Source organism: Montipora foliosa, chromosome 10, assembly GCF_036669935.1.
Source record: "Montipora foliosa isolate CH-2021 chromosome 10, ASM3666993v2, whole genome shotgun sequence".
Taxonomy (NCBI): domain Eukaryota; kingdom Metazoa; phylum Cnidaria; class Anthozoa; order Scleractinia; family Acroporidae; genus Montipora; species Montipora foliosa.
Window position 1 is genome coordinate 2,711,318 of NC_090878.1, and position 23,006 is coordinate 2,734,323.

A 23,006-nucleotide genomic window follows, 5' to 3' on the forward strand; every position below is an offset into this window, starting at 1 on the left:
ATATTTTCACCTTTTGTGAATTTAATGTTGTGATTTTCGAGCTTCACTAATTTGCATACGTGTGTTGAAATGTGATACGGGAGGATTTTTGTGGTAGTGCACCGTAAGCAGCACATAAGTCACGAAAATGAACAGGTCTGTTGGAAGCGAGCTTGAGTTTCAACAAAATGAGCCCCAAAAGGGGCAAAAAATCGTGATGCTGATGAATAATAAAGTAGCTGCTATTCCCAAAACGATGGAATTACCTGGTGATACATAATCTCGTCTTGGAGAGTAGATGTTTGACTTTGCAGAAACAATGGTCAACCTCAAGAGTTGGGCGATTGTGATCTTTGTGTTGAATTTGCACCTTTCTTCTCAAACTTTATAATGCTTGAAAGATAAAGAAAACTAACAAAAACATAAACCCGGTATCTTGCCATCATTTGACACAGATGCTTCACTGTTTCGCGAGTAAATACGCCGCCCGCTGAATTCGATGTCACTTTCGATTTTGCGATTTACTTGTGCAGCCAATAGTACAATAACAAATTTGAACGTAGCAAAAATCTCGCAAAATGTTTTTCGCTGATGGTTACGTTTCATATTCGCGGTTCAGAATTAATGTTGTATTCATGTCGTAAAGTTTATCGCTGATGGCAAAATATTTTATTCTCGATCGACCGTCCTGAAAACTTCCTTCTGCTCTTCCTAAAAACTGTGTATCAATATTTACTTACTTTTCAATATTTGTTTGGCATAAAGCACGCTAACAAAATCTGTACCTTGCTTAGTTCGCATTTTTGGGCGTTAAAATAGAATTTTCGGTCCTATTCTTCTGTTACCGAGTGGTATATATTTTAGGTCGCCCATCCAGATACTAACCCCGCTGGACAGGGTAAATACAAAGCTGTCAGATGCTCAGAGTGCACGCTTAAACTTGTGGTGAAAAGAAGTTGTGAGGGAACTTGGAAATGATTGACATGTCAGCCTGGAAGCCATTGCTTCTCGATTCCCTTTATTTTATTCAATCCTTCTGGGTTTAGTACTTTGCTAGAGTAACCACATGTCTTCTCAGGGGGCTATTTACCTAAGATTTGTACCATGACGCAACAATGATATACAATACCAAAACAATATTGTGTACTATAAGAGCTACATATTAAACTTGAATATCCTGGAAGACAAAATGCAGCTCATTTGACAATATGGAATAAAGTGCTGTGTTACTGCACTACCATATGTACGCGATGCGTACCTATTTTTTCTAAAGATGACAGGAATTTTTTCTTTCTGACAAATGATTAATAGGCTGGTAGCCAGGTTTTTAACCTCAGAAAAAGATATGTTTCGTCGTATCAACGTGTGAGCCAAAGGGCCTCTGCTGGCACGACTTCTGGGTGACCCCCGACTTGAAAAAATTGACTGGAACGCTGCAGGTCAATACCACTATAGTAATAGAGGGGAATGGTTATGAAACCCGACAAATTTCTTTGTTGTAGGTTTTTTGTTCTCTTTTTTGGCCTCTATTAACTATGATACCACCCAACTCAGTCCCTTCTGTTTACCACAGACAACCCAGTGTACACTCATGGAGCGTCTAGTTTCATTTTCATTGAGTTGTGTTACATCAGTGCTAGTCTCGCACCCTTTCCGGCAAGTCTTTAAATACGCTCTCATTTGTCCAGTCGTTGTATAATCCCATCTACTTTGAATTGTGTTACATCAGTTATAATCTCGAACCTTTTTTGGCATGCCTTAAAATACGCTCTCATTTGTCCACCTTTTGTATAATTTCATTTACTTTGAGATGCATTAGATCAGTGCTGGTCTCGCACCCTTTTCGGCACCCATCATAAAATATTTTAAGTTACTGGTAGCTACGGTGTCTGATGTTGTTGCTGTTGTGTTGGGTATCACGCTCTTATGAGATTTCTGATAATACTGCTAAGAGTCTGTTTGCTTAGCTACATATGCCGAAGAAGTCAGCTAAAGTTTTAATATTGCATAGGACAAGTGGTCGTCCTTTAAATAGAGATTTTTAAGGGGTGCGTAATTTTTTTTCAAAAATGACGAAACAAAATTTTGTTTCGCAAAGTTACAATTTATCCTGATCCTGCAAGTATCATGTATTTTACTGCCATTTCGTAATGCAGTTAAATATTTTCACAATTGCCTCATTGCAAATGCTCCACAAAAGACAAAAACTAACAATTTTGAAATGGCAAAATTACAGTTTCCTTATGTATGTTTGTGATTGAAATGCATTATTTTCCCGTTGCACACTAAACCCTTTACTGTTTTTTTCTTATGTCCATTTCACATGAAGCCGTGAGGCGAAATCTTATCCGATGACATGCATGTCGCATAATGGTATAATTTATGCTTCTGTAACTCTTTCGGCATGATACCCTTTTTGGCATTTGGCAACACACCCAATGATGACGATGAAATAAGAAGTCACGCCATGCAACGTTTTTGAGCCGCGGAGGGCAACCGGAAATGAACATTTCGCATGCCCGGACAGTAGTGTCTCCCAGATTTTTAACCTAATCATCTCTAATGGAGCAAATATACTTACCAATATAAAGCTGGTAATGACAAGACAAGTTAAAAGGAAAAACAGCTCACTTCCGGTTGCCATCCATGGTCTCGCGAGGTCACAGGTTCAAACCCAGTTGAAGTTCTCAAATTTTCAGGCGACTCTATGTAAAATTGCAATCAAAATTGCTAGTATCATGGCCTTACTTGATTTCAAATTCGCAGTTCAAAATATATAATTTTGCGCGTGGATATGAGTATATCTGTACTGTACTATATTATGCAAGGGTAAAAATATAAGAATTTGTATGGGGAAAACGGTTTTTGTCTCAATTCAAAAAAACATTTACGAGTTCAAATAAAAAAAAATAGCTTACATTGCTTCAGTCTTGTGTTTCTTTGTCTCTGGTATGGTTTCTGGGTTGATTAAGGGCGATTTAGGTGGTTTTTGGTTCCTCTTCTTTTCCCTCAGTTTTGTATATCCTATTAAATTTTGAGAAAAATCGTTTTTCCAACAGAAATCCTTATATTTGCACTCTTGAATAATATAGTGCAGTGCAGATACTCATATATCGATTATTGGTTTTCTTGGTTTGTCCTGGTTCTGGGACCAATAAGAGAAACTCTTGTACCGGTCAAAATTTGTACCGTAAATGTAAATGGGGACCTTCAGATTGGATTTCAAGAATGACCATCAGTTTTCTGTATTGGGCACGCATTACGTGTAAAGAATGCCATTTTTTTAAAGTGTGTCCTCAGAACTGAGATTCGTTGGTTGCCCTCATTATCTGAAACCGGGTCCACAAATTTCAAGCCTGAATGCTTTGGGGTCAGCAATATATTTATTAGACAGATATCGATGATGTTTTTTTTGTCCCGGTTTCATGTATATGGAAGTATATCTATGACAAAATGCAATCCTCTGTAATTGATATAGTAATTTCCAAATTGTGAATGCATAGATCTGAAGCTAAAGAGCAAACACCTGTTTCAGGTATCATAGTTTTCAAAGTCAAAAATGGCATTTAAGTCATTGGATGCAAATAGGCTTAATGTGAAAAAGCATAATACGAATAGGCATAAATTATGCAAAAGCCATAACACAAAGAGACAATGTGGAAAGACATAATGCAAGTACAATAGACAAGCTGTGGTGATAAGCATATTATAACACATTTTGAATTGACGTTTCATATGATACAGCATATATACATCATCAGAAGTGACAGTTGAAAAAATATTTTAATGTGTGAAACTTCGAGAGAGACTAGTAACTAGATTATGAACAATGCTCTTAACAATTTCATATAAGCAGTGAAAACTGGCTTGGTTTAAAATCATATGTTGATCACTGCAGTTTGTTTGTCATATTTGCATAATTATGCCTTTTCGTGTTATGCCTATTTGTATTATGCCTTTTTGCGTTACACCTACTGGTATTTGTGTAATGACTTTTACCATTATGCCTTTCTGCACTTTGATTATCTGCATGTTACCTGAAGTGGGTGTTCGCCCTTCAGCTTCGGACTGATGCATTCACGATTTTGAAATATTACTGTATCAATTATGTACAGAGGATTGCATTTTGTCATAGATATCCTCCATACCTGTACCTGTACCAAAAAAATTTAATGCCAGCCTGAGTTTGTCCTGGTCACATGTAAAGTACCACCTGGGTTACTATGGTTTCATCTGTTTAACCAGGCAGCATTTTGTCATCACACACATTCAGACTGACTTTACTGAACCTCCAGACGAGACTAAGAAGCAACATGATTAATTGCATAGGGAAGATATCTGCTTTGCTATTCAAAGTTGCCAACCATTCAAACAAATGTTGGCAAATTAATAGCAATAGAAAACATAAATGATATCTCTCCTATAAGTAAGGTGTTGCACAAAATTTTGAAATATTGTGTAAAAAAAAATCATGATCACATCAGGCAATCTTGTGGAAAGACAGTAGTGGTATGATTCTTCTCTGTTGATCATCCAGAGGCAGCTTAGTTGACAAGTGTGACCATAACATCTAAATGAAATAAAAAATGTTCGTAAACTGATAATTTTCACGGAAGAGATGTGAAGGTTGTCCAACACAGGATAATCCTGAGTAGGGTGGTACTTTTGGTCTTATTTGTTCTCACCCTCCCCCCCCCTCTCCCCAAACTCCACCCAAAAACAGCCTCAGCAGGTTTTAGGGAGCCCTTGACAAACTTGAGCTGGGGTCTCTAAAAAGCCCATTTTATGAAAAAAAGTAACTTCAGTTCCCACTTTAATGTATTAAACAAGTAGAGGAAAGGGTGGAAGCTTGGGTGAACAAAACGCTGGTGATATGAGCAGGAAATGCAAGGAAAAAAAGGGGTGGGGATTAGAGACCAGAGTATGGATCAAAGATTTGGGCATTATCAGAATTTGATCTGATCCTCTTTGGAAATACATTTATTAAAAATATATTTTTTTCGTGGTTTGGAGAAAAAGGACGCCATAAATTGAGCCAGATGGAGAGTGGGAGTTGGAAAGATTGCTGACAAAGTGGGGTAAATCCAGCCACCCCCATTCAGGGGGATAAACCCGGATCAAAATTGGATTGATGATGATGATTCAGCCTTTTCTTAATTCAGAGAGATCTTACCTTCACAAGTTAAAGCATAAAAAAAGTTAAAGCATAAAATTGAAATTATAAAGGAGTCCTTACAGATTATGTTTTCTGCATAATTCTTTCATCTTTTTTCATCTTTGTTTTTCAAAATAAAGTGGCATCCCTTTCTCTTTTCAATGATTTTGACCTGTACTACTGCTGAATCCGAAAATTGGCATCCTTTTGAAATTATTGCTAATCTTATCTGAATTTTTTATTTTGTCCATTATTTCAAATAAAGTATTTTAAATGGAAAAATATTGTAGTAGCCTAATAATTGATTGGCTTAATGCACTTCAGTCTGTACACAATAATACCAGATAATAGAGGTACCGGTAACAAATTTATGTTGTTCAAATGTCTCCAGTTAAAATCAAATTTCACTGGACCTAATTAAGGGCAAATTATGCTTGCTTTTAGGTTGAACTCTGGCAAAAATTGCAAATTAAACAAATCACTGCTCTGAGGGTCTGAAATGCACTGTCAAAGAATAAAATTAATGTTATCATTTTAACTTCCATTACCAGTGACACAAAAAGAGAGTTCATCATACTGGAGTTATGCAATGCACAAGTTAATTCGTAAGTCTCCAGTAAGAGACACATATTGGCATTCAAAAACTTAATTTAAAGAAATCGCTACCTTGAATGAAAAAAAATTCATTTATAAGATTGGAAAAAGAAAATTTATTAGATGCTTTGTTTCCTAGGAATGAGAATTTTGCTTTATTGCACTGTATAAAAACATTCCCTTTTGTACAGCTTTGTTAATGCTATTCAACTGGGTGATTCTTTAGAAGATAAGGCTATCTGCTTATAACTGTTAGTTTAACCCAGCCAATCACAGCACTCCCTTTTTTGTTACATATCCAGGGGTCCACTTAAAATAACAGGTGCTAGCCCCAGACAAAAAACACTGTGAAATATCAAAAAATTGATTCTTCAAGTGAATTTGTCTGGATTTTGCTATATTTGGTGATAAAGGCCGAGGAATTGATAACTGGTTTCACCCTTTGGCACCTTTTAATAACGCATAGTTCCGGTTGATCTTATCGTGGAATGTTAATTCTTGAAGCGATTGCCACCCTAATTTTCATGGTTTTCCCATTATGGACAGCTTTCCCACTTTCAAACATGACGGAAAAGGATGCCCTGAGTATAATTAAACCTTGAACAAGTATATTTCCTAAAAATTGCACCATTTTATGATCACAGCGTGATCACTTCGGGAGACTTGGTTCTCCATGGGGACAGCAACATAACACCTGAGTGCTAAATCGTAAAAAACTGTTGCTATCGATCTCCGACTTTCCGCAAAACTTCGTTTTTGTTTGTCGTCGACGACTTTAGTTTGTTCACTGCGTAAAACGAATTTCCTTGATGGATTGACAGCAACTGTACCTCGAGCGCAGCACCGATCAGCTTATACCCAAAACAGCTTCCAATAAGACGAGTGCTCGTCGGTGAATAATAACATTTCTTAAATCGTAAATCCATCGGATGTCATCATGCATAGATTTAGTCCTTCAGTGGCCCTCAACAGCGCCAAAAATATGCCTCAATTCTCACTCACTGGATTTGCTCTCGCACTTACCTCTCCAAGGGTCGATATATTTCTGTCAAAGTTGCTTGAACCTCCTCACTTTACATGATTATCCAAAGCATGTCCAAAGTAACGCCAATTCGACGTCGCTGATGTCTTCCGATGTCTGGTGTCATGGATCGACGAATACTGCGGTACATTTTCATTGTTAACAGCGGAAATGAACGAGCTTCACAGATTTTAAACTGGAACATCCAATATTGCTCAAGACGGGTGAAAATTTCATTTTGGCCGGCCGGGGCGCAAAGAGTTCAAACAATGGAAAGAAAGACAAAACAAAACAGCTTTCCCACTCTTTCCGAGGAATCAAAACAAACCAACGTACGTTCATTACTCAGGCCCTACGCAACTGTCAAATTGCTGTATGTCCCAAATCCGCTTTGTTTTGAATGAAATGCAAATTTATCTGATTGGCAAGTGTTAGCATAATCCTTTAGTCAGAAATCAGACATTTCCATCCGCTCAAGCGTGTGAAACTCAGCTGCGATTTCCGATTTTCCGGTCCTTTGTTAAACGCCGACAACAAATAGCAGACTCCAGCCCTACCCTATTACATTTTGTAAACAACCGAAGACTTCGTTTCTTTTGGGAAACCTTGAAACTTGAAATAACCATTACATCAACAAAGCCGAAATAATTCCAAGAAAGGCCTGCTTTTGATAAAAAAGAGCGCTCAAAAATTCATTCGAAAGAGAGCCGGAAATGGGTTATTTCCCTACCCACCCCATACAAAGAGAATTCAGTGTTATTGTGAGAAGAGGGTATAGCAATGTATTGATAAATTGTGCGGAGGCAAACCACGTGGAACATAAATAAGTTTTGCCGCCATCTCTGACAGTTCATTTCTCATTCGAATTTTTGACGTTCGGTTGAGTCGCAGAGACGACCAGTTCATTTGGTGACCTTATAATTTATTCGTTATCTTTCCAAGAGTTCCCCCTCTTGCTTTATTCGATTTTTAAATGTTGGACAAGATGAATGAAGGTACTCCCGTCCAAATCAACGGCGAATCGCTGGAGAATGGCACAGAACACGGTAACCATTCCAAGACGAACTTGATCATCAACTATCTGCCACCTTCAATGAGCGAAGGGGAGCTCAAGAACTTATTCAGTGAATTCGGCACCGTGTCAAGTTGTAAACTTGTTCGAGACCGAGTGTCTGGTAACAGCCTTGGCTACGCCTTTGTCAATTATTTGGAGCCAGATCATGCGGCAAAAGCGGTGCGAGAGTTGAACCGTTTGCGAGTACAGTCCAAAAACATCAAAGTAAGCTATGCTCGTCCGTCGTCCGATGACATAAAAAATGCGAATTTATACATTAGTGGACTACCGAAGACAATGAACGAGCAACAACTTGAGATGCTCTTTCAGAAATATGGCGAAATTATCACATCAAAGGTTCTTAAGGATGAAAATTCTCAGAGTCGCGGAGCTGGTTTCGTCCGCTTTGACAAGCGCGCTCAAGCGCAGGCAGCGATCGATTCGCTGAATGGGGCACAGTTGCCGGGTGAAAATCCCAGTGAAGCGACCAAATTAACCGTCAAGTTTGCCAATCCTCCAAGTAACAAGCCTCAGATTCCTTTTGCTTTTCAGTCGCCTCTCAGCTTAACGCCGCCACAAATTCGAGGAAATACAAGATCTCCGTTCAGTGCTAGCGGAGTAGGGCCTCTCTATCATCAAGGCGCGAACTTTCGCTACTCGCCACTCACGTTTCTCCAGAGCCCAAACAACAACACATTTGCGCCCAATGCACTCATCCCTGGCAGTTACTGTGTTTTTGTGTACGGCCTTCCTTCAGAAAAAGATGACGCTGGGACTGTTAAAGTTGACCCGGAGAAGCTTTTGTACAAACTGTTTGCTAAATACGGTGCGATCTCGGATGTGCGAGTCAAGAAGGGCCAGAATTTTGGCTTCGTTAACATGCAAAATTACGACGATGCACAACAAGCGATCGCCGGCCTTAATGGACACCGAATTGCCGGACACGAGGACAAACCGCCTCTTCAAGTATCGTTTAAGACGCCAAACGTTAAAAAGCAATAATATGCGAGCACTTTGACAAACTTGAATTCAATTCCCCAAGGAACATTCAAGGTCTGAGTGCCATGAAAACACGGCGAGTCGATCAGCGACTTCGCCCTTCCGTTCGACGTCAAATGCTTTGATTTGCCCTTTTTTCCTGTACAGTCTCCCTAGATCTACTTTGATTTTTTGAACTTAGTTTAATCAAAGAGCTAGCGTTTTTGCCGCAAAGCGAAAGTCTTTCTGCCGTTTAAAATAGTTGAAAAATTTAGAATTTTAGTTTTTGACTTTGTGTGTTAATTACAAAGGTAAATAGTGGTGTCTGTGCTAGGTATGCCGGAATTCTAAAAAATCGACCGGTTTTGGAGTATTTCTTCGTTATGCTTAGAGCCAAAGCGTCACTTTAATAACACTAAAGTGTTTGTTTGGTAATTCGAGCTTTTTCTCGTTGGAATCTTCTTAAATTTTGTTTAATGCAAGTTTCTGGGCGTTTGACAGTTCAGCAAATAGCCGTGGTTTGCGATTTCTTTTTCGTTTACTTACTTTCCTGTATTCTTTATTTGTTTGTGGATTCGCTCCTTCCCTTTGGGATCGAGCAGTTTTTCACGATCTTCCCTTTTGTTTTCATTAAATTTTCCTTCAGTCTACTTTAGTGCTGGTGTTTTTTGTTTTGAGTGGTTTTGCATATATTTTCATCTCTGTTTGATCCCTTCGCATATTCACTTCTTCCTTAGCGCGCGCTATTATCCAACATATATTCGGGGGAAAAAAGATAAAGTTACTAATTTCATTTGTTAAAATTTTTTGTCGATTGGCAAAAAAACAATCGTAAGATAACATAAGCGAATCGTCCATTCCGATAAAAATTATTGCTTTCACTTTCTTGTAGGATCTTAATTGTTTCAGGGGAACTTGAATTTGTTTTTTGTTCAATATTATTATTTTTTCCTGTTCATTTTAGCTAGTGTTAAGAATTTTCTAAGGTAAATGCACTTCAACAAATCTTGTAGTTTATACATAGCGAGACAGTAACAGAGCGTTTGAATTTCAGTTTACTTAAGTTTTGTTTATTTCCTAAGTTTTGTAATAAATTCAGTAGGTTTTGGCAACATGTAAGAGGAGGCAAGAGTTTGATTCCACTGGCAAAATGGAACTTGCAAGAAGGAAATATCAAAAACCTGGTTGGAAAAAGTCTTGAGGACAGGAATATTCAGAGGTAAAATAAGTCTTTAAAAATTAATGAATTTCCCTAGCCACAAGCTTTATCAGAAAGATGATCAAAGATTAACTGTGATGTGCATGATTGAGTTTATTTTTTCCTTTCTTGTCTTAATTTAATATTTTATGGAACTTGGGAAATTTTGCGCTGACTTGATTTGAGTTTTTTCTGTTTGGGTGAGTGACCAGATCCTGGCCAGGGAAAATATTTCAAAACCCAGCTGTGACAGCTAAAGTGGTTCCTTTCAGTGGAATAGGTAACAGGTGCTATGTGCCTTAGTCGTAAAAGAAAAATAAGGGAAAAGAAATTAATGAATGTATTTTTGACATTATGGTTTAAGGTTGGGTTTACAATGACATTATTGGCTGGGAGAAATATTTCATTAAAATTAAGCTCTTATTGTTTGTGGAATGTGCTGGGGGAAAAAATTGCTCTATTACTTAAAGGTGAAAAATAATTCTGAAATGTCAAGCAGAAAAAAATGTGACACACCTAGAGTGATCATTCAATATACATGTTTAATACCCATTTGCTGGGATTTTATGTTTTAGTTATAAAGTTATCCACAGTGGATCCACACAGCGTTTCCTGAGACCCAACTAGGCAAAAAGGATGTGTAGTTGAGTGTTTTCTTCTTTCAAATACTCATCACATAGGCATGTTACCAAAATTTAAAGACAAATATAAGAAAAAATTTCTTCTGTGAAGATTTCTCAAGTTTCACATGTTACTTTTTGTGAAGAATAAATCCTTTAAGAAGAAAGGAAAAAAAGTATTTACATAAAATAAGAATCCAAAAGTTTTAGTCAAAGTATATCAAATATAACTGCCAATTTGCAGGAATTATTAGTGGATCAGAGATTGGAAGTTGTGTTTGTATTGGTATCCACTTGTCTTTGAAAGCCTTGCAAAACTGCTTTTAGTTCATTCAAAAGCATCAATCATTGTGGTATAATTTTGTAGGTTTCTTCTGCATGCCTTTTGATCAGTCATCTTGTCTGTGTCATTTTTGTGCAATTCTTTTAAAGTAGAGCAGATTGTTACAATTTCTGGAAAATTGAGTAAGAGCATTCAGGTGCAAAAACATCTTTACTTATATCCCAAAGGGTCGCATAAAGCACACATTTAACACAAAATTAATGATTATTATTCTCAAACTTGATATTTAACTTGCCAAGTGAGTAATGTATGCGCAATGCAAAATGCTTATCACTGTAAGATTTTATAGGTTCTGCATTTTCTTCCTAGTGCAGCATCTTCATTTTTTGCTCGGAGGCAGTGACTAGCCAGAGTTAGGGGAAGTAGTACTATGCTGGCCAGCAAGTAAACAATGAGTTGGTGTTTGGACTAGACTTATCTTAATCAATAAGTGATTTTGGAGAAAAAGAAAAATAGGCTCCAATGCAAAATAACAGCTGGTATCGTTGTAAATTAGTTGGTTCACATTGCTTGAACAAATGCAACAACTATGCCTGCCATGTTCTTGTTACGAAATAACGTTAAATTCCAAAGTAATCAAAATTAGGTTTCTTGTTATGGATCATCTCAGATTTTTTTCTTCAACTCAGCAGGTTATGAGCAAGTGAATTTAATTGAAGGAAAGTAATGATAATTTTCATTTCTGTTCCAATCCTGTTTATTGTGAGCTGTTTGATTAAAAGCCTTTCTGCAGTCTTCCTATGATGTTTGGTCTGTGTTAAAAAGAGGCTCAATTTAAATTTTAATTGAGTCAACCTACCGTAAAAGTCTAGTTCCCTTGAGGAAATTTGATGGCAATAAAATTGCTTACTATTTCACATTCTAATGCCTATCTGTAGGGGATAAAGACAGCAGTCTATTATCCTGAGGACACTGTTTGAATATTCATGTAAAGGAAGCAAAAATGTGCCTTACCTTTTACTGTAGATTTTGTTATTTCCACAATGCATTTAAAGCAGTGTTCAAATTTTCAAACAAACATTTGTGAACTAGTTGTCCTTTGCTATGTTACAAAAATTGTGTTGCCAAAAAACAGTCAGGAGTTTTTCAGTTGTGAATGTGTTTTTAGTGGAGAACTTTAATTTAAAATCAATGTCTAATACTGTTTTGGTGTTAAATTTAACTCTTGCTGAGAAAGATTCATCTGATGTGGCTTGGTGTACCATAATTTTCTGTCAGCAAAGAGACCATAACATTTGTATTAAAAGTAGTATTTTCAAATTAAAATTTTTGAAAGATTCCACTACAGGGGTTTATGAAGTAATATATGGAATTCAAGTTTAAAAAAATTCACTGCCTGTACATTGAAAATTATGTGAGAGAGAAAAATATAAGAGTGGAAATAAACATCTGCTTAGTCTAAAATGTAAATTTCATTCCTCATGTAATCACACATTCAGATATTTTCAAGAGCAAATTTTAATGAATTGTGAGAAGAGCTATCAATCTTCATTTTAGATTGAGGGAAGAAATGGGTAATTTACCTATGTTTATTTGTGCTTTTGATAAAAGAAATGTAGTTCAGTGAAATACTGGATGTAATTTATCTGTCTGTGTTTTCCCACTTTCCACCTTATATAATTGACCATCTCCTAACGTTGTTATGAAAATTTCCATCTGAAAATGTAATTGCTTACTGTACAGTAATTGTGAAAGCAAAAGACAGAGTTTTTTTTGATTTACTTTGAATGAGACTATAAGAATTAGTGAATTATTAAGAGAAGAGTAAATAAATGTACAGGTCAAAAGAGCTATATTCAGTGTAAGAAACATTTTGTGTGTTAAAGAAAGTGAATATTTTTTCCTGTTCAGGAGGTTTTTTAATTAAATATTCATGAAGTGTAAATGTTCTTACCTTCAAAGCTTTAAATCACACAAAAGATTAAATGGAAAGATTTCCAAGATATTATCTCTCATTGAATGTAATCAACAATTCTTAAAGGTTTTTTCCACATTATGGCAGTGACTGTAATTATGGCCTTCTTGCTAAATAATTGCAAAGCACTGATAACCCAGTAAACCTTGACAAGAATAATATTGTAGCAAAGAATGTGGGAAAAGAAATGCCTTGGCAGAAACATATGATGGAGAATTTGTGTTAGCACCAATTTCTCATTAGTAAGTGCTGCAAGGTATAAAACAAAAATAAAACATTATTTTACTTTCAAATTTAAATTAGCTTGTGAAATATCCCCTGGCTTTTCAGAAGGAAAAAAATAAATGAAAAAAGAGGAAATGTTTAATTAAATGGGGTAACCATCTAACATTGACATACAATGCACCAGCGCATTACATTTATTTAAATCACAGCTCAGAATAGAAGGATAAATATAATTCTGAGTACAAAAGCACATGTTTATGGTTGGAAATTTATTTGTGTCAAACTGGCTTTCCAGTGTCTTGAGTTTTATTTTCCTCAAATTGACTGGCTCAGTTAAATAATATTGTCTGGTGAATTGTGTCACAGGAAAAAATTGTGTTGGTTTTCATTGAGAGTTATTAATCTTGATTTCCAATGAGATTTATATGGTGTAATTGTGCCTAAAAGGATAAGGAATTCAGTTTGCTTTTATTTCTGTGCAATTTCCATGTTTTCTGGTTGTTTTCTCTCTTTGCTGTCAAAACAAGTTGACAGACAATGAAAAAGATTTTTTTTGCCTTTGACATGTCAGTTTATATCCGTTTTTATTTACATAAGCAACTGGCATCTCTGACCAAAGCTGTCACATCGTATTTGCACATCTCAAAGCAATTGGGAAAAGCTAAGTACATTTTGTTTTTCCATCAATATCTTTACAGCGCTGAGCTGTACAGTAACATAAAAATTGAACAATTTTGTCGACCAAATTATCTAAGCAAGAAAAGAGGTCTTAACCAAAGCAGGTTGAAATAGGAGGAATACACGAGGCAGATGTTACATTTTTTAGAGGGCAATTTTTTTTGCTCTTGATATTTCTTTTCATCCAAAATTATCATTAAGAATCAAATGGTGGCTATCAAATTGCACTTGATAAACTGTTGACCAACCAAAGGACTTCTTGGTTTTATATGATCTTGGACAGTTTTTTTCTTTGATTCTACCAATAATCATTGTTCTTCTAAAAACTTCATTTATGAGTTTTCTCTACGTACATCTTAAGGTTAATATACATGGAGGAAGCAGACTTTCAAGTAATCCCTTGATTCCTGTTATTTCTTCCGAAAGATTTACAAAGACGAAAGCATATACATCAATTCCACTTAAATGGAAGCTTGGCCTAATTAATTTATTGTTAACCTTCTCAAGGATATTGAAATTTTTTCTTCCCTTTCTCAATGCCATTATAAAAATTTTGCATACTTATTAACTGATATGAACTCAGGTCAAATGTTCTCTGTGGTCTCCTTAAATGATTTAGCCTGAAAAAAGGTCAATGATTTTTTTTTTGCAACTGTTCAATATAATTGACTTCCTGGGCCCAGTTAATAAAAGAACAGATAACGCAAATCCAGGGGATAAGTTGCTATCCAAAGTATAAAAAATATACTCCAACTCAAACGTTGGCTAAGGTTCTTGTACATGCCTTTGTGTGGGAGTGTTTAGAGTGTGCATATTCACAGTTACGCGAGCAAATACTCAACTCTGTGCACAGAATGGAAATGTCAGCAAGTGACTTACCAACTGGAAAAAAGTTATCTGCACTTTGAACAACTGGGGCCTGGTGACTCAAATTATATTCCACAGTAATCTGGGAAGAACAAGTTCACCTGGATATAAAATTATTTATTCCTTTAAGTCACACTGTGTAATAATGCCAAAAGTTTGCAGAGATAGTGAAAAACATGTTCCTCTGTTCTTGCAAGACCTAAAAAAAATTTTGGCTGGCAGATGATACCCTTGCCTTGTCTGACAAGATCTATTATTTCAGTTGCCTATCTAAATAACACTGCCAGGATGCAAGTTGACAGGTAAAACCACTTACTACAAAAAGCCTTCGGCAGATTGAGAAAATGGCCTTTCAAAATTAACTTGCTTGTCGTATCAATGTCAACTACTAAAAGGACAGCCTTTCCTTATTTTTGTGCACCATAAAATTGACCCTAATTTCTGCACTTTATATTTTTATGTTACTTTCAATCGTAGATTAATGACAATGATTGATAGGCTTGGAGGTATTCTTGAATTACTTGGAAATTAAATCCATCCAGTGGAGAAAATTGTCATGAAATAAGATAAGCCTTGATAATGTTAGAAAAAGGAAAGGGGTTCATTTTTAAATTCAACATTTTCATCTGGTTGTTTAAAACAACACCCAGAGCCAACTATTTTATCATGGAAAAAGCACAGTATATCAACTAAAAATTCCAAATGCTCATAAGAAGTGCTAATCCTCTAAAATCACTTGCATACTGCTAAAACAATGCTAAAGAAGGTTGGACAATGATCACACTTGAAGGTATCACCTAGAGTATCACGCACCGATACAGTTTTCCATGGGAAAGTTATTACTACTTTGCCTAAAACTGAGGCTCTCGAGTAATCTTGTTTTGGAGACTTATGTTGGCTCATACCAGTTTCAAGACTTTTAAGCGACCTTGTTATTAGAAGGATTGACACTACAACACTTTATCACGTAACACCAATGTTATGCTACCATGTGAAACATCAATTATTGCTGAACAAGATGCAGTCATTTTTGTGACGTAACCAGTTACCATGGTAACAAGAAAACCTCGCAAAAACACCCTATATTTTGGCTTTAGTTGCTCATGTCTGAAAGACGAAGTCAGTGATCCCAATTTTTAATTGCACAAAAGTGATCAGCAGGCCAGGATGAAACTCTCTGCAAAGTTTAAAAAAAATATGTGGAGGGGATTCAGAGCTATCTTCAACTTCCAATTGTTTAAGGTGGCTCTGAATCCACTCCATAGAATTTTAAGCTTTGCAGAAAGTTTCATTCTGGCATGTTGATTACAGTTCAGAAATAAAAAATGGGGGTCACCTTGGTTCGTTTTTGAGATATCGGCAGCTAAATCCAAAGTATGGGGTGTTCTTGCAGGGCTTTCATGTTGCCACAAAAATGACTGAATCTTTTTCAACAATAATTGGTGTTGGACATGGTATCATAACATTGATGTTAAATGATAAAGTGTTGTAGTGTCAATCCTTCTATGTAAGAGTGTTTCTTTCGAGTGTTGAAACTGGTTTGAGCCACCTTAAAAGTTACCACCACCTTGTAAAGAATGATAAACAGCTTCACAGGAAACTGAAAAGTAACTTACGTAAGTTTAACCCATTGGCTCCTGGGGATTCCCCATTGACGAGTAAAATTATCTGGCATTAGAGTAAAATTCTAAGTATAGACGGTTCAGGCCGACTTGGGGAGTCAAAGAGTTAATTAATGACTTTTTTTCCAACTTCGCAAATGCTAGTATCATCCAGTGGCAAAGAACTGTTCAATGCCTTCATTTGCATGGTGACACATGGACATGCATGCATCCCTCATCATTTACATGTTAATTTTTTACCCACTTACATCAGTTCATCAACAGTTTGGTGTGTTCCATTTCCAAAATGCAGGAGGAATCATTGCATTTTGATTAGATCAGTCAAGGCAGCTGGGCAAAACATAGCCACTTGTACACCATGATTAAAGGAGTCAAAATATGCAACGTTCATGCAAAAAAAAACCTGGGCTAAGTTAAAATACCAACTTGTAAAATTAGGTGCTTGTGCTTTAGAGTATATAAAGGCTTTTTCAACCTCGAAATGATTCGTCCAAAGCAGAAGTCACAGTAAAGAAATAATTTTAACCCATTCACACCTCAAATGACCTAGGACGCTCCCCATTAACGAGTAAAATCCATTAAGTCTAACACTCAGGGGTGAACTCAATGGGTTAACAAAAAGTTATTGACGAATGACAGAAGTGTTCTTCGCACTTAGCTGGACAATGTAAGCAATTGCGCACTGTAAGAGTAAAGTGTCTTGCCCTAGTAGACACCTAAAAAATTCAGGTGGCTCCAGTGGGATTCAAATCCATGACCTCTGCAATGCCAGTGCAATTCTCTACCAACTTAGCTACGAAGCCACACACTTCATTCATCAAGTCATCTCACGGGAACAAATTGACCTGCTGCTAACTGTGTGACTTCATAGCTCAGTTGGTAGTACATTGTATCTCCATAGCATAGGTCATGCGTTCGAATCCTGAACTTTTCAGGTGTCTATAAAAAAAGCGACTATTTCTGAAATTGTCCAGTGATGAGCACAGAAAACTTCTCTCATTCATCAATAAACATTCTATTTCTTAGACCAATTCTCATTAAATTTACAAGTAATAACAATCTACCTGAAGAGAGATACTCTGACATATTTAAATAACCTGGTACATATTTCCAAATTATCCCACTCAAAGCCTGAAAGAGATCACAGGTATTTTTTTCAAACTCCATTGTGCATAGAAAGACATACCCCTGATCTTGGATACCTTCCTTTATTCTCAAGCACACTACCTGGAGAGCAAATCCAAGGGTCATGTGTAATATTTTGCCAAACCTGTAGTTTTCTGTGCAACTCTTCAACCACATCTTGATAATCTGGTTCTCCAAACAGGTTTTTCAGTTCCTCTGGATCATTGTCCAAATCATAAAGCTCCCACTGATCACGATAATAATACTGGTCCAATGTGCGGAACCATTTTGTAGGCTTTCCCTCCTTTGTGCGATTTAAAAGGTCTTGATATGTAGGGGAAACAAAAAAGTCCTGATCAATAGGAAATGGCATCTTGTAGTTGAGATTGTGGATCAGTTTGAAGGTCCTATTACGAACCACACGCATTGGGTAATACATCGTAACCTCGTGCAAATTATGACTTGCAAAGACCACGTCCCAGCCTGATGATGGTTCTTTTTGCAGTAATGGTAGCACAGACCTCCCAGTTAATTTTACATCATTCTTTAAAATTTGGTAGCTAGGATAACTAATATCATACCAATCTAATACAGTTGGTACAATATCCAACAAGCTTACCATAGCATCACTTAATTCTCCCCAGCGTTCTTTTGCATAAGGTGATGAGACAAGGTAGGGCTCAGCCATACCAGGATCAAGGAGATTTGTGCGCCCTGTAGGAAACGGAATACCATTGTCTGAACTGTATATAACTAGTGTATTATCTTCAAAACCAGCCTTTTGTAGCTCATTCAAGATCAGTCCTATTCCTTGATCAAGACGACTTATTGTGGTGTATTGAGCAGCAATGTCCTCTCTTGCAGCAGGTGTGTCTTGTACAAAATATGGGACAATTACCTCATTAGGAGAGTAAAGAATGGGATTCCAATCTGGTATCAGACCCATGCCTGGTTCTCCACTTCCAAACTTTTCACAAAAGTTTCCTGTACAAATTGATTGGAACACAACTTAAGATTTACAAACTAAGTTAGCTGCAGGTGGTTGAAAAATTCATTCGCTGTCTTTGCGAAGAAAGCAAAGTCGGCTAAGGAACCTAAAAAAGTTGCCAGACAAGCTATGCACTTGATAAAGTAAAAAAGTAAAGGAATGCTGAAATAACAAATTATTCAACTCTGGGTCACATCATTGTCAGTGGTAAAAATTTGATCCAACTGTATTACTTCTCAATTTCCTTTGTCTCCTAATTTTGTTACATGTGTACTCATGCTCCATAACTAAAAGGGTTAGAGGACAAAGGAAACAGAGACTATTTAACTTATTGAATAACAGAATAAACGTACTTGTTTGATTGGGTGTAATACTATAATAATTTTATTTGGGTCAAGTCTTACTGTATATTGAAATCGAATCAAATGTTGGTTTTTGAGGAGAGGGGAAAACCAGAATACCCAGGTAAAACCTCCAAGCAGAGTAGAGAACCAATGAACTCAACCCACGTATTACACCAAATCCAGGAACCGAACTTGGGACACATTGATTATGATAGGAGGCAAGTGCCCTGACACCACTGCACAAGCCCTGCTTGTCTTTTAAGTAAATTATACGATGATTTTACAAATTAATTTACATGTACATTCATGTTGGTTGTTGATCATCCCGTTTCATTTGAAGCAGACCCTGAGCAATAAAATATGAGTAGAATTCTGCTTAAACAGGAGGTAGTGTGTATTGCTTTGCATGAATAAGTTCTTTTTACCCAGATGACCCAATAGTCAACCTACCGTATTCAGGATGGGTATGTCCACACCGATGAGGATCATGAAAGCCAATATACAGAAAGAATGGCCTGGTGTCATTCTGCGACCCTTGAAGGAACTTACGAGTTAACTCCCTGATGTAAGTGATATTACGACCAACTTGGAGTATGGAATGATGTTCTTCTGTAAAGGAAAATTCAAAGGGGTAAACCTGCAAAAACAAGATAACATATTACTCAAAGTTTTTTACCTTACCGTTTAGGTACAGCCTGATTTCCAAAGAAAAGAGAAAGCTGTGGTTTTTGTTCTTCTCTCTAGGTCTAAGAACAATGTAAATATCAGAAATAGAGTCTAACATTAGCCTAATAATGTAATCCGTAATAAAGCCTAAGACATAAAATTTTCAACCAAACATCCAGGTTTATAATGCAACTTGCAAGAGATACTAGACTAAGTACAGTCAAAAAGGCAAGTGTTTAATAATAATGAGAACTGAAAATAATAATATTATTATTGTTATCCATAATACATTACTAACTGGCCACTTACTCATATCTGGCAGATCACATTAAATCATCATCATCATAGTTATGAGGGCTCACCAGTATTGAATACTGTCAAGCAATTGAAATTACGAACCTTAATAACTATGTTCAATCAACCAGTGAACCAACACTTACACAGTATAAAATGATAAAATGATGATGATGGATCTGAAAGCAACTCTTAAAACACTAGCATCATGTCAAAAGAACGTGACCTTGCATTTGACACTGACCAATAATTATGTAATAATGTAACTGTTGAAAACGCTCAAACCCTTTAGAAGTGCTAACAGTTAAGCCTAAATATTGTTTTAGCCCTAATTAGGCCAAAGTTTAGCACTTTTAAAGGGTTTGGGCTTTTTCAACAGTTACATTATTATGTTAGTCTGCATTTTACACTGATTGTTTTTACAAAGCCATTCAATCTGGACTCCCATTGAAGCATGGAGGTTTGTCTTAATATTTTGTTTCCGAGTCATCAGAAACTTACATGTATTAGGTCAAACAAAAGTTGAAGGAAATGACATGACAATTAATAATCAAAATCATCATCACCACTTCATTGAAGTCTAAAGGTGGTAATTAGTCAAGCACAAGAGCCCTAATAATTCTGGGAACTGAATCAAATTGGCTCAAATTAAAACAGACAAAATTGAATGATGGGTTTTTTTCTGAAAGGAGAAAACTGAAGTAACAGTGGCAAAAACCCTTCACATCATAGTAGAAAGACACACTAGCTAAAACAACAAAAAAATATTAGGCTTGATTTTCCTGGAAAGGTTTTCCTTTATCAGCAAACTGTTTCTGTGCTGAAATACATACATCTTTCACTCAAATATACGTCTTGTAATTTACTTACTGTCTCAGGCCCCACATGTTTCTTTCCAATGATTCCAGTTCGCACATTTGCCTCTTGCAACAACAAAGGCAGACTCCTGACATCATCAAAGGAGTTAAAGTGATGGACATCTTGGTGAAGTCCATACATGCCATTCTGGTGTTGTGGGAGGCCTGATAAAAATTGCCAAAAAACACTGCAATCAACTCCATAATTATTCTTTGCACAAGTCCCGATGTATGACCCACCCAACAACATAGTGTCTCTTTTTATATTCTGTCTGTGCAAGCTTGGGGAAACTACACAAAATATGCTGCACAGTTTCATCATGACTACCACACATTTTGGTTTTCGATTCTGGCTTTTACAGCGTTTGTTCTTAGTGCTTGGTGTCTTGCGTGACTGCACTCATCACCCTCCTTGCATTTCATGGAGTGCCTCACTCCACAAATGCTACTTTAAGAAAACAATAGTTGCACATAATTATCCTGAGAGTTGCTCCAGGCCTCAGTTGTTCAAAAGGTGGATGACGCTATCCACCCGATAAATCACTGTCCAGCAGATAAACCCTAGCAAAACCAATCAAGTTATCCTGTGTATAGTGATTTATTCAGTGGATAACGCAATCCACCCTTTGAATACAACCGGGGCCAGGTGCACAGGAGTGGATATTCTTTAGGAGACCTATATTCCATGTGCTACCTGGCCCCTGTTGTTCAAAGGGTGGATAGCACTATTCACTGGATAACTCCATTGGTTTTGCTATTGTTTATCTGCTGTATAGTGATTTATCCAATGGATAACGTTATCCACCTTTTGAACTACTGAGGCCTAAAGCCTAAGGTGCCTTGATTTCCCACTGGGGAGACTTATCACCCTGTGTGTTGCTTCCCTTATTATCCTCCCTTATATTGGTAAATTTATACACTGAAAAATTTTCCAGTATGATTGGCAAAGAGAAATGCAGTTTTTAGGAAACAAAGTGTAGAAAAGAATAAAGCATTAATTCGGTGTAAAAAGAGGTACCGGTAACAACCAAGCATTTTGACTGGTCAATGACTGAAGAAACTCACAGATAGACAATCAAATGCCTGCCTAGTTGGCTGCTGCTAAATTTGGATATGTGATACCCGTGAGTTGCCTCTGCATAATTACGATAACTTATTTCAAAATTGGGTGGGGCCTTCTTCCTGAAGCCCTTACCCTATTTCAGCACAGGTGCCCCAAGCTCAGTGTGAGGGAAAAGCCAACAAAAATGTAAAGATTTGTAAAGGAATCTCAATAGACGACCTGAGAAGATAATTTTACAAAAAAGTTCTCAATTAAAAAGCCTAACCTTATTGCCATTGTGGATCGCTTCCTTCCTGTATATTTTTTTTCCAGATTCAATGCGAATTGAGCCATTATCAGTTCCTTGGTTGTCAACGGTTATAATAAAATGGTAACTGTGTCAGAAATGACAAATAAAGACTAACAATGACACGTTACCATTAGCCACAAACAAAGACTGGTTACCAATAAGGTTATGCTTTTTAATTGAGAATTTTCTTCACAAAATTATCTTCTCAGGACTTTTATTGGGATCCCATACAAATCCTTATATTTTTGTCGGCTTTCCCTCACACTGAGCTTGGGGCACCTGTGATTTCAGACCAAATCTACGATTTTCCCTACCCTGTTTCAGACAAATTTCAGCTGTTACATGGTTGGTGTAACAATTTACAATGGGCTTTTGTTGATGGTGTTATCGCCTAATGATGATGAAGTAGCTTCTTCTAAAAAACATACCTAATGCAAGTCTTAGACTTAAGTGCACAAACCATACCTTATTTCAGACCAAAATGGTCAAAATCGATACCCTATTGCAGACTTAAGAGAGCATTAAACCTTTGGTGCCGGTCATACCTATATAGCCCATATAAGAGAGTAACCCCCACCCCATCCCCAGGAAATTATCAACAAGAAATCACATGATTTTTTTTGCACACATTTTTCCAGGCCAACACATTGCACTCACCCATTTGAAAAAAATTACTCGTGCTTATTTATTCCAAATTGCACTCGAAGTCGTGATTATCTATACATATTTAGTTTCATCTACCTTACAATCAAATCTGGGATCTGAGGGGAGCGACGCTTTTAAAGACATCGTATTGTTGGCAACAATCGATATCGATGTTGTTTATGAATTATTTACCTGTTAATATGGTTGATCTGCTTGGTGAACAGCTACTCACGGAGGTGAACGCGTTTCCAAATATCACGCTTCGTTTTGCAAGTGCGTTGAGGTTCGGTGTTTTGCACACGGTGTTGTTGTAAACTTGAGTTTCAAAGCCTGCATCGTCACCGATTATGACTAAAACATTCTTTCGCTCATTTCCATCAGATATCACTAAGGCGCAAGCCGTAAAAATGTAAAGAACAGCAGTTAAAAGGAATCCCCCTGAGGAGTAAGCCATTTCAGGTTGTTGTCTTGTGATTTAAATCCCAG

At 36.8% G+C, this 23,006-nt stretch overlaps 2 protein-coding genes across 2 annotated transcripts; one reads left to right on the plus strand and one right to left on the minus strand.

Annotated features, from left to right (window-relative positions):
• Positions 1–400: 400 nt before the first annotated feature.
• LOC137973424 (N-sulphoglucosamine sulphohydrolase-like) lies at positions 401–23,000 on the minus strand. The gene is made up of 5 exons (XM_068820227.1): positions 22,713–23,000; positions 20,537–20,688; positions 19,157–19,343; positions 17,436–18,358; positions 401–4,549 (listed from the first exon to the last, which is right to left on the minus strand). Exons 1-5 carry the CDS (start codon positions 22,972–22,974, stop codon positions 4,460–4,462), a joined length of 1,614 nt encoding a protein of 537 aa, XP_068676328.1. The 5' UTR covers positions 22,975–23,000; the 3' UTR covers positions 401–4,459.
• LOC137973425 (ELAV-like protein 3) lies at positions 7,322–9,431 on the plus strand. The gene has a single exon (XM_068820228.1). The coding sequence runs from the start codon at positions 7,723–7,725 to the stop codon at positions 8,803–8,805; it is 1,083 nt and encodes a 360-aa protein (XP_068676329.1). The 5' UTR covers positions 7,322–7,722; the 3' UTR covers positions 8,806–9,431.
• Positions 23,001–23,006: the final 6 nt, after the last annotated feature.